This window comes from Gracilinanus agilis, chromosome 4 (assembly GCF_016433145.1).
Source record: "Gracilinanus agilis isolate LMUSP501 chromosome 4, AgileGrace, whole genome shotgun sequence".
NCBI lineage: Eukaryota > Metazoa > Chordata > Mammalia > Didelphimorphia > Didelphidae > Gracilinanus > Gracilinanus agilis.
In genome coordinates this window covers 44,283,295-44,295,996 of record NC_058133.1, presented here as the reverse complement: position 1 = coordinate 44,295,996, position 12,702 = coordinate 44,283,295, and the positions used below count along the sequence as shown (strand labels likewise).

The window sequence follows — 12,702 nt, the reverse complement described above, 5'->3', positions numbered from 1 at the left end:
AAGAAAGAAAGAAAGGAAGAAAGAAAGAACAAGCAGATGGCATATCTGTGATGAGATGGCAGGAGGGTTTGGGTGAATAGCCTGACACTTTTGAGGTAGATAAGATTTACCAGGATTTACACTAAAAGAGAAACAAGGTACTGTCATGACTGGAGTGAGGAAGATCTGGGTTTGAAGCCCACTGCAGATACTTAATGGCTGGGCAAGTCACTTAAACCTCTCTGTTCCTCAGTTTTTTCACCTGTAAAATGAAAGGGTTTGATATGATCAGCTCTGGATTCATGATGTATATCATGGCCAGAGTCTGAATCCTGATCACATATAGACCACACCAAAGGATCATAGAATTTTAGAGCTGGAAGAGATGTTATAGATTACCTTGCTCAATATATTTCCCCTAACTTCATTTTACACTTCCTAGCTGTGTGACCCTGAACGAGTCACTTAACCCCTAATGCCTAGCCCTTACCACCCTTCTGTCTTGGAACCAATATACACTAGTAGTATTTATGTAGTATATAAGGCTTGGGAAGTGCTTCACAAATATATGTCATTTGATTCTCACAAGAATGCTGGGAGGTAGGTCATATTGTTATTATCCCCCCTTGACAGATAAAGAAACTGTGTCAGATTGCCCAGGGTCAAAAAGCTAGCAAGTGTATAAAGTAGGATTTGAACTCAAGTCTTCTAGATAGCAAGTCCACTGTTGGCTCTACCTCTAGCTGCCCTGGATCGGAGTTGGCTGGAAAATTCAGTCTTCTTTAGAAGAAGGATTGAGAGAGAAGTATGATATAGTTAGGAAGGTTACTAGACTTCAAGTCCAGAAAGAACCAGGTTCTCATTCTATATTTTGCAATAACTAGCTACCCTCTAAGCCTGTTTCCTCATCTGTAAAATAGAGGCATTATCCCCTCACAGGGTTGTCAAATGCACCAGTAGGGTATTTCTGGTGTGGAAATTCCCTTCACCGATGCAGAATAACAACTTGTTACAGGAAGACTAAAATAGTAATTAATAATGGTAAGAATAAAAATACCTAGCATTGGTATAAAGTTTTAAGGTTTGCAAAACATTGTATAGATTTCATTTGATCCTCACAACAGCCCAATGAGGTAGGTGCTATCTTAACTCCATTTACATATGACTTGTTAAGTGACTTGCCCAGAGTCAGGCAACTAGTACATAGCAGAGACAGGTTTTTCTAGAGGCTGGCTTTCTATCCATACTCTCATGAAAACCTTAAAGTACAAAATCAAAGTGATGTTATGTGGATATGTGACTTGGGAAAGGTCACTGTGTCCCTCTGTATCTCAGTTTCCTTTACTATTAAAGAAGTTCTACATAGATGGTCCCTTAAGCTCCCTTCCAGTTCTATGATTCCATGAAAAGTGACTTGCCCATTTAGACACAGTTTGTGAGTTAAAGAGTTACAATGACAATCCTAGGCTTTTTTTATTTTCCATCCATTATTTTCACAACACAATTCAACTCCATCATCCCTCTAACACACAGAATGAATGGAGTAGACTTAGGATCGTGAATCTAGCATTGAAAAGAAGTCATCCAGTCTAACCTTTTGTTTTTAAAAATGAAGAAATTGAGGTCCACAGAGGTTAAGTGACTTGCCCAAGGTCACTCGTGGAATATCAGGTGGGAATCTGAACTCAGATCTTTTGACCCCAAAGGAACTACTCCTTTCATAGTACCACATTGCTATCTATAGAAGGACGCCATGAAGCGCTGTCACATATCTGAAAAGTTCTCCATTCTCCACCTGCAGAGAACAAGCTTTCAAAGCAGAGTTATTTTGCTTTGTTTTGTTATAGCTGTTGGCAGTAGTGTGTGTTTGCTATTTGTTTGCCCTGTAATGAACAAATTACAATATCTCAAGCTACAGAATGTAAGAGGTGAAGGTCAATTCTCAGCTCACTGATCTGAAGCCAGCCAGTTCTGATGGCAATCTGTCACTATTACAGAACATCTGGCCCCATCACATTGCAGGGTGGGGTGGAAGAGGGATCTCCAAGTCTGTTCCTATGAAACACTTTTATGCTATCACAAAACAAAAAATTCTGTAAGGTAGGGAATTATTAATGCCTAGTTTCCTATGGACTGCATCCAGAGAAAGGAAATAAACAGCAAGATACACTTCCCATTGGATACAGATGTGCTGAGAGAACATCCTGGGAAGTTTCCAAGGCAATGCCAGTTACTTACAACATTATTGGGGGTGGGGGAAGAAAAAGGAAAAGGACAGAGAGGGGGAAGGGGCCTGGGGAATGTTGTGGGAATGGATAAAGTATGAGATTCAACAGATTTTAAATGTTCATATCCAGCATGAATTGGGTGGCATTATTGGTCTTTAGACAATTTCCTTTTGGACCAAATATGTGGTTTTAGATGTAGAGGGAACTCATAGCGAAAAAGTTTCCTCTCCCAGTTCAGACAGGTATCTGCTCTGAAACTTTTCTTTAGCGATTTATCTGGGATTGGGAGGGGGGACAAAAAATGTAGTGACTTTCCCCAGATCACACGAGTGTGGGTCAGAGGAAGAATGAGAACTCAGATGTTCCTGATACAACAGCTGGCTCCCCCTCAATTTCACTAGGTTGATTCTAAAGCAGGGATTCTCAACTTGGATGGCACAGACCTCTGTTTTCAGAGGTCCACGTACTGAAGTTGAACATTTCCCTCAATTACTTTGAGACATTTTCCAAGAAAGGGTTCACACCACAAAAAAAGGGTTAAGAACTGCTCTAAACAGAATTTTTTTAACCTCATTGGGAGCCAAAGTCTGTTCAAAATCAACAAATAGGAGATCTGAAAAGCCTCAGGTATTCTCAAGGAATATAAATTCCTATCAGCTGGTTGTTGTGGCTATGTGTAGCAAAGAGAAGTTTTTAAGAATAGGTAGAGAGGGGCCAGCTGGGTAGCTCAGTGGATTGAAAGTCAGGCCTAGAGATAGGAGGTCCTAGGTTCAAATCCAGCCTCAGACACTTCCCAGCTGTGTGACCCTGGGCAAGTCACTTGACCCCCATTGCCCACCCTTACCACTCTTCCACCTAGGAGCCAATACACAGAAGTTAAGGGGGGAGGGGAGGAAAGAATAGGTAGAGAATCAAGAGTCCTGAAACTTTTCTCTTGGGTCCACACTTGGGTCCAGCATTTGCTTGGCATTGTTAACTTTATTACTGGGTGTTTTGAGCTGCAAGAGAAAATCCAAAAAGTATTCCCCACCAACAGGACCACCAACAGGACCCAGACTACCATGGTACCATGGTGCCTGAAATTCCTCTTTTAAAGATGACTTTCAGAGCGATTATTGGGTCTCTAGGAATTTCTTGTTAAAATAAATGGTAATAACATCTTCGGCCAATAATGCCAGGACTCCAGTAGTTTGCTAGAAATCATTTGTTATGGGAAACCGAGAATCATTGGATTGCCATACAGAAAAGTCCTGATAGGGGATGTGAAAGGCTAAATTCTCTTGAGACAGGTCATTGCCATGGGAAAGATGTAAGGATGAAGACCAGGAACTTCTGGACTAAGGTGATGAGATTGATAAACAAGAGAGGTTGTGGGCAGGTGGAAAATGCCAACTTTACTTATTTGCACCATTTTCCCTAAAGCACTGGTCAAAATGCCAGTCTAGAACCCAAACATCATCCTTTTCCCAATCTTTCCCCCAAATCTCCCAAATCTAATCTTGGGTCCGGCAGGTGTTTTGAGCCACTGACTTTTCTAAAGCACAGACGCTGGGGAAAGCACTGGGGAGTCAAAGAAACGCAAAAACCAGAACTTGCCTTCCAGGACCTTATAGTTTGATGGAAGAGACAACATGTGATTAACTAGGCTTAGTACTTATAGTCTAATACGAGATATTCCGTAGAAGAAACTAATTTGAAAAAGCAAAAAAACGATGAGAAAAAAAACGATGCAGAGAATTATTGAGGCATCTGTGAGTAGTCCAGGACCTGGCCACTTAGGACAGAACAGCAACCGATTGTTTTAGGAAAGCTGCGTCACCCGAGTGGTAGTAGAGGAAAGTGACCCAAGCCTAGATGGCCAGTCCCAGCCTAATACATGAGACAAACAAGAACAGTGAGGCCTTAGAGCTGGAGGCAGCCCACAAGCAGGAGAGGACGTGTGTATTATTAGGGGGGGGAGGGAGGAAGGGAGGGAACCGGGACTACCATCAGGCAGGGGATTCCCTTCCCATCCCTCCTCCTCCCCTCCTCTGGCGCATTTTTAACATACGCAGGAGAGATCCCCAAAGTGGTGGGAAGGAAGGAAAGGGTTGTAACCCTCCGCAGGATATCCCTTGTGTGATTTTTTTTCTTTTTTTTCTTTCTTTCTTTCTTTTTAAATGATGAAATGACTCTTGGAATGGAAAGAAGAAGGAAAAAAAAAAAAAAAACTGCGTACTTGGCAGATTCCAACCTGGAGGCACTCCCGAGCCGGGGGATGGGTCCCCTGAGGCACGGGGGGGGGGGGGGGGNTCTCCAAGACGACCCACATTTTCAGGAATGCAGCAGGGTCAAAGGCCCGCGATTTCTAGCGGCAATCTCAAAGGGCCTGGCTGGAACCGCCCGCCTAGCCGCGTCGGAGGATGACGGAGCTCCTCAAGACTTTCACCAAATATGGGCCTGGGCTGGAAATGTCCTGGACCGAGCGCCGCCGGAAATCTCGGATTCTGGCAACGTGAGCGTCTCCTCCTAGCAAAAGCCTAAATGAAAAAGGGGGCAGGGCCGGCTGCCAGCCGGCGGCGGCTCCCCTACCCCACCCACCCCCTTCTTCCAGCAGCGGCGGCAGCAGGGGGGCATCTGCCAACCCCGAAGCCCTTCCCTCCCTCTCCGCGCCCTAGCTGCACTGACAGCGTCTGGAGACAGAGGCGCAGGCCGGGAGCGGACGGACTGTCAGCCGGTCTACCCGAGCTCCCCTAGACTGCGGCCACGGGCTCTCAGCCAAGACCAACGTGCGTGCAGCCCCAGGGAGAAATCGGTTTCACTAAAGCACAGCCGAAGACAACCGCATACAATAGAATGGAATGTCGAATGAAAGGAATAGAATGTTAGAAGTAGTAGTGACCGAAAATGCTGGATGGATTTGTGGGGGCGATGGGGGTGGGGGCGGGGGGAGAAGGTTGACAACAGCTCCAGAGCACTGAGTTGGATTATCAGGGGTTCTAGTTTCAAATCCCCTTACTGTGATTTTGGAGACGGTCACACACAACCTCCCAAAGCTCGGTTTTCCCATCTGTAAAATGAGATGGTTGTACTCCATACTCTTCTAAGGTCTCTTCCCTTATAAAGTTATGCTCCCTCACTTTGTATACTTCCTTTGCTCAGATCCCCAGTTTTCAGCTGGAATTGAGTCTAGGGTTCCTCTTTAATGATCTTTTTGAGTAAGGACGGATGGGGATGAGTCACAAGCGATGTTCAATTCTTGGGTAGCGGGGTGGGGGTGGGGGGTTGGCATAGAGGAAGGTTGGACTGGTTCTACAAGTAAAAGTTGTCTCTAAGTGTGAGCGTGAACATATCTGTAAACAAGCAAGTAAATGGTACTGCTGAAATACACGCATACCTGGATATATGTGTGATGGGGAGGAGGGGGGGAGAATGACTGAAAAAAACAAATCCAGGGTTATTATTACTCTAAGTTACTACCAACCACACAAGTGGCCCCTTCTTTCCATTCTTTGTACTCCCCTGACATCATTAACGCAAGAATTGTCCCCACAACTCAGCCCCAGATCAGGAAGGAACTGTAGAAGACAAGCCCCTTCTCTGTGGCTCACAGCCTAAGGAAACAAGGCTGCCCGTTATTCCTGAAAATGGCACCAAATGAAAAGAAAAGGGGGAAAAAAATCTCCAGCAGAATTAGCACCCGAAGCAACACTTACCCATAAACATTTGCACATTTCCCCCCAGTTCGTCAACATGAAATGATCTTCTCTAGTTCTCTCAGAGGTGGAAACGAGAAGGCGACGAGACGTCTGGGGTTTCTGGACCATCCTTCAGACAGGAACGTGTGGAACTGCGGCTTTTCCTCTCTCCTAAAAGCCTGTCCTTTATTCACAGTTGCACACAGGACATACTGTATGGTAATACTATGCACACAGGTTAATAGCAGACACCCCACTAGCTGCCCCCACCCCTTCATTTTTTTCTCGCTGCTCTTCTCTTTCCCTTATCCCCCCCCCACCCCGCCCTCATTCCCCTTCTCTACTCCACCCTTCATGCTTTTTCTTGGGCCACTGGCTGGAGGGGTTTATAAATTTCTCCTCTCAGGCAGACTCTAGTTCTCCACCATCCCGAAGAGAACTAAAGAAACAAGCCCACACACCCAGTGTCAGAAACTTTAATCCGATTTTTCAAAGAATCCCTGGTATGGTATTTCTTAAAAAATGCGGTGGTGGAGCAGATCAGACCTCTTTCCCCTCCCCTCCCCCCCCCCCATCACCAATAAACGAATAGGTTATATACAGCCAATTGGATCCTCCACTGTTATTTTCTTTTAAAGCATGATTGCGTGAAAAACAAGGAATTCCGAAGAATTTCCTGCCCTGGGAACAGAAATGAAGTCTATATTTAACAACATTTAAAGCTATCGAGAATGCTTTGTGGTTGGATAACAGAGGCAGAAAAATGTTAAAAATGCAGGCTACTGCTATACCAAATATGGAAATATTGTTACGTCTGGTGTCTGATTCACCATCTGGAAATACTTACAGCCATGAAGTCAAATAGAAAAGACGCCACAACAGAAGCCAGGAACTCTTCTCTCCAGTCTCCAGTCCCCATTCTCTCTCCATGCTTCCTCTCTCCTCCCTTCCACAGACACCCTCCTCCTGAGTCCTTCATTAACTAAAAACTGTTAAAGGGATCTGAATTTGAGGAAGGGACATCCTAGCAGAAAGGATGAGTCTAGTTTATGGGTGAGAGCAGGGCCTAAATCTTCTTTTATTTATTTGCCTAGCCTTTAACAGTTTGATTTTATTGAAAAAGAACCATTTGTCTCTAATAGCCTTAAATCAGGACCTTTACTCCCTGTAAAACTGTATTAGGTATGGAAAATGAATATTTCCTGGCATGAGAAATTGCCTCTTTCTTCCTTTTCAAGAGGAAAGTGCCACTGGTACTCATAGCTTACCCTTGTCTGCTATAATAAAGGTCATGGAGAGTTCAATATTTCCTAGAAATGTTAGTTTTGAATACCTAGGGGCTGCTTTGCTAAATTAGCTTATTTATTCATTTATTTTTGTTTAGAATAGGCCTAAAATGGAAAAGAATTGAACTTTTGTTCCAATAGCAAGCATTAAAGAGACCAAGAAATAATTATCTGTGCGTTGTCCACCAAAGTTATGAGACCTGAGGTTGCTTTTTTTAATAGTTTGAACATAACCATGAATTTCTCTGAGGGGGTTGGTGATATTCAGAGAGTAGATCGCATTCACAGGGTCTTTACTCAGGAAGTAGCAGGTAGAATATGACACTTATAAACCATCTGGGACTATTTTTGTCATGGAAAAATGACACAGCTAGCTAATACCTTTTAAAATAACATTTTTATTTCTCAATACCACATTTAAAAATAAGCCTAGGCAGAAGTTCAGTGTAATTGCCCTGAGAAGTCTCCAGTCCAAGGGATCCCTGGGTAAAACTTTCAAAATACTGTCAATTTCAAGTTTAGGAGCAGATTCCTAGGTGGGAGTTGTCCCTTGTTCCCTCTCTCATCCCCTCTCCACCCATAGGCTTTCAGCAAAATGCAGTTGGGAATGGAGTCCAAACTCGAATTCCTGCAGGACCTGTGAGTGATTGAAGTAAAGATCATTTAGAATTTTTCATTTCATTCCTGATTAGTTGCTTATCAAAATCTGCCTTTAAGAATATGAAGTAGAAAGCTCTCTCCCTGCGAGCCTATGGCAAAAGCACATCTAGACACTAGGCTAGGACAAAAGTAAATACCTCCAAACCCGGACAAGTTTGAGATGAGGGGTGTAGAGGAGAGCCTTGCTTGAAAGGTCGACCAATAATGGGAAATGGCTGGTTGCTCTCCTTTTCATTCATAAACGCCAGTGTTCATTTGCAGCATACATTCTAATAAACAGATTGATATACAGTAGGCTAAAGTTTGGGGACATTCAGTAATGAATACTAGTATGTATCAGAGAGACTTCCTCTCCCGGGTTTCTCCCTTCCTTCTCCCCCCCTCCCCCTCCCCCCATGCCTCCAAAAATGTTTTACTCTGTCTCTCAGTGTAAATAAAACAGTTTGCTGCCTTCCAGGGACGAAAGCTTTGGGAGCTGCCTATTAAAATAAAAATCAGCAAATAAATATGCTTTTGTTCCTCCCTCTCAGATCCTCCCACCCTCCAACCCCCAGTTAGTTCTTTATCTGTTTCCCGGGCCCCCAGTGCACTTTGCGATCACTTTCCCCGCTTCGCATCACACACCTCCCCTTTTCCCCCAGCCTCCAGCAAGGAAAATCCTCCCAGATCTAAGTGGTTATTTAAAGTGGAAAAAATGGGCTGTTTTCTTGATGGGTCTGGGACAAAAAAGGTGCAAGGAAGCCAGGGGAGGCGCTTGGATGGAGCCCGCGCCAAAGAAACATTCCTGAGATGTTTGAGAATTCTGGAACGCTCAGACAAGCGCCTACGTCACTCAGCTGCAACACGCGGCGGAGCTGAGCTCAGGGTATAAAAGGCGCCGTCCTGGGGTCCTCCGCAGACTGCAAGAGAATCTCCCCAGAAAGCGTGCAGGGTGACCTCGGCAGTTGCAAGTAGCCCGCAGCAGCCGCTCTTGCTGAGCCTCTGATCTCGGAGGAAGAAGTCGCTCTTGCCGCCGGATCTTTGAGTCGTCTCCCCGAAAGGCAGATTCAGAGCCCAGCACCAGCCTCGCAAGCCAGGCTCAAGACTTCCCCGGCTCTGCCCAAAGTTACTCTTGTGTGTTTCTCTCTGTCTCTCTTTTTTCCTTTTTTTTTTTTCCTGCTGCAACAGCACGAGGGCTATTCCTACGCCTAACAATGAGTGCCCAGGCAGCCAGAGTTCTCGCCTTTGCCGTCACCTTCTTCCATTTAGCCAGGCTGGTAAGTTTTGCAGCCCTCGTACAGCTTGCTTACCTTTCCTCCTACCCGGATCCCCTTAGCGCTGTCCCCAGTCCCAACCGCAGCCCCGGGTGGGGAGGGGGCGCGAGAGAAAGAGAGAGCGACAAACTTTGTAAGCCTTCCGTTATCGAACCTGCCCTGCCCCTTGAAAACCTTGAGACCTTCTCCGGGACATTCGGTCCCCGAATGAACTTGGCCACCTTAGGAGCCACACCGGTCGGGCCAGAGTGGCGCTTTAGCTCCCAGCCTTGAGATCTCCCTGACCCCGGGGCTACTTTGCACTCTTCAGCCTTTCAACGTGTCCCTTTCTCGCTTCAGGCGTTCTCCATCTGCCCAGCCTCCTGCCAGTGTCCCCTCGAGGTGCCCAAATGTGCTCCAGGAGTGGGCCTGGTTCTGGACGGCTGTAGATGCTGCAAAGTCTGTGCTAAACAGCTCAACGAAGACTGCAGTAAACTGCAGCCCTGCGACCACACCAAGGGACTGGAATGCAACTTCGGCGCCAGCTCCACGGCTCTAAAGGGGATCTGCAGAGGTGAGATGCTTGCGGTTTGGCCCCCCGAGACCAACGACGACAACAACAATAATACTAGTCCCCTGTAGTCCGCCAGTTTGGTCCTACTGAGGCCATGTATGGCTATGCTTTGTTGTTGGTAGCTTGGCAGAAAGGCAGATGATTTCAGCAGTCTGGAATGCAATTCAGTATGTCTGGGCCCCGCTAAAAGCCCATACGGAAAAGTGATTCCTGACTAACTTATTGTTCTAGTCTTGGGGCTCCGGGGAATTGTAGGGGGACTTTACCATAAAGTGAATTTAACCGAGCACAAAATCTGTAGGAGCTTCAAAGAGTGATTGGGAGTGTTAACCCTATCTCTCCCCTTCCCCCCGCTTTTTTTGGGGTTGTCTCTGCAGCCCAGACCGAGGGAAGACCTTGTGAATATAACTCGAGAATATACCAGAACGGCGAAAGTTTCCAACCCAACTGTAAACACCAGTGCACATGTATCGACGGGGCGGTGGGCTGCATTCCCCTGTGCCCGCAAGAACTGACTCTTCCCAACTTGGGCTGCACGAACCCCAGGCTGGTCAAAGTGGCCGGGCAGTGCTGTGAGGAATGGGTGTGTGACGACGACATCGCCAAAGACGCCCTGGAGGATATGGATGGTTTCCTGGGCAAGGGGCTGGAAATAGGAGCCTCTGAGATCGAACTGACCAAAAACAATGAGTTAATAGCCATCGGAAAAGGAGGCACCCCTTTAAAACAACTCCCTGGTAAGTAGACCTTTAAACCTCGTAAAGGGTGTCGTTGAATGAATTCTCTTATTGGTTTAAACTGTTAGATGTTTAAAAGTTGTTTCTTTCTCTGTACATAGTGGACCATTGAAAACTTATAATAACCCTCTTCTTCTCTCTTTCCCTTCTCTCCGTCCTCCCTCCTCCCTCCCCCCCCCCCCATTATAGTTTTTGGACTGGAGCCACGCATCGTACATGGCCTTTTTCATAGCCAAAAATGCATTGTTCAAACAACTTCATGGTCCCATTGCTCCAAGACTTGTGGAACTGGTGTCTCGACCAGAGTAACCAATGACAACCCTCAATGCCGCTTGGTTAAAGAAACCAGAATTTGTGAAGTGCGCCCCTGTGGTCAGACAGGATATGGCATGCTCAAGGTCAGTTTCTAGCTTAACGAGTAAGAATTGTTGGAAGCTCAAGCTTCGTGGAAATTGTTACCAGGCACACGTGCCGTGCTTTTTCTTCCCAGAGAAATAATTCCTGGCTTTTTCCCCCCATGTCTTCTTGCAGAAGGGAAAGAAATGCAACAAGACCAAGAAATCTTCCAACCCTAAGAAGTTTACCTTTGCGGGATGCACCAGCCTCAAAAACTACCGCCCCAAGTACTGCGGCAACTGCCTGGATGGGAGATGCTGCACGCCCCAGCAGACCAGGACAGTCAAGGTCCGATTCCGCTGCGAGGACGGGGAGCTTGTCACCAAGAACGTCATGATGATCCAGTCTTGCAAATGCATGCAGAGCTGCCCACATGTCCCCGAGGGCACCTTCCCCTTTTACAGGCTGTTCAATGACATCCACAAATTTAGGGACTAAACGGCCCTTTGGGCCGGAGGGGGAAACTGAGGGGAGGCAGTGTCAGAATCGGAAATACTGAGACTCTTGGGGTTGGGCTGGGATAGGGGAGGGAGAAGGAACCCTATTGTAGAAGTGTCGCCTTACTCATTCTTGAGTCACCTTTAAGGTATTTCTGAAACTTCCGAGTGCACTGTGCAGATGGACACCAAGGCAACCGAGATTTGAGAATACTTAATGCTTCATAGTATTGGAGCACCATTTTATTGCTTCGTTTTGGAGCCTGTTATATTGACAACATTCTGCTTTCTGTTTGTAAATTATTTGGTAAACATATTTTCCTCTCTCTCTGCCTTTTGAAAAAGAGATGATGTGAATAGTGGGACACCTGAAGACTTTTTGATCCTTTTTATAGAAGCAAATTGGAAATTTTTCCACCCTTCCCTGATGTGGCACTCTGTGAGTGTAAGCATGAGTGGCAGCTATGATGTACCAACTGCATCTGAACTGCAAACAGAAACCAGCTGTTTTAAGACTGAATGTTTTTATTTATCAAAAAAAATGTAGCTTTTCTTGGGAAAAAATGTAATACTGGAATAAGTTGTAAATGATTTTAATTTTATATTCAGTGAAAAAAATTTTATTTATGGAATTAATCATTTAATAAAGAAATATTTACCTAACTTTGGAGTATGGCTCATAGATTCAGAGCTGGAAGGGACTCGAGGACTCAAGTGATCTTTCACCTCTTCTTATAGAGAAGGAAACTGAGATTCTAAGAGGTCACAGGAACATAGAATCATAGATTTAGAGCCAGAAGGGGCCTGAGGGGTCATTTGGGCAAAGCTTACTTTGCAGATGAGGAAACAGGCCAAAGAATGCTAAGTGACTTGTCGATATCATATAGTTAGTAAGTGACAGAACTGAGATTCGAACATAGGGCATCTGACTCCAGGTGGAGTTTCTCCCCCCACACTCCCAAAAATACCTTTATGCTTTCCTAGACAGTTCAGCAGTTTGGAGGGGCGGGAGGGGGGGAGATACAAAAATGGAAAATCATTGCCTTTATTTCTTCAGGGTAGAAAATCTTGGAATTAAGATCAGACAGTCATGCTATAAGATCAGAATGAAGAAATTGTACACATATATAATACATATATGCAGGTATATTTTATAATATATAATATTCATAACAACTAGTGGCTTTTCCCCATAGAAGTTGAGAGCCTTTTGAAACAGACTATTTCACATCCCACTCCCCAAACAAGTATAGTCTGTGAAATAAATGTAGTAGAGTCATTAGACACTAATTGTTAGGCATTTTAAAAAAATCTTGTGGTTTATTATATTAGAGAGTATAGGTCAGGAGAGGAAATGTTAGAGAAAATTAGAGATATTAGAGAATATTAGATTTAGAGAATATTAGAATTAGAATTAGAGTAATATAGAATATTAGACTTAAAGAATAATAGAGAATATTATATTAGAGAAAAAAATTCTCACCTCAAGAAATATT

At 44.9% G+C, this 12,702-nt stretch overlaps 1 protein-coding gene across 1 annotated transcript; it reads left to right on the top strand.

The window, feature by feature from the left end:
- The first annotated feature begins 8,752 nt into the window (after positions 1–8,752).
- Positions 8,753–11,853, top strand: CCN1 (cellular communication network factor 1). Its single transcript, XM_044671889.1, has 5 exons — positions 8,753–9,086; positions 9,423–9,636; positions 10,014–10,373; positions 10,563–10,771; positions 10,905–11,853. Exons 1-5 carry the CDS (start codon positions 9,024–9,026, stop codon positions 11,205–11,207), a joined length of 1,149 nt encoding a protein of 382 aa, XP_044527824.1. The 5' UTR covers positions 8,753–9,023; the 3' UTR covers positions 11,208–11,853.
- The last annotated feature ends 849 nt before the right edge of the window (positions 11,854–12,702 follow it).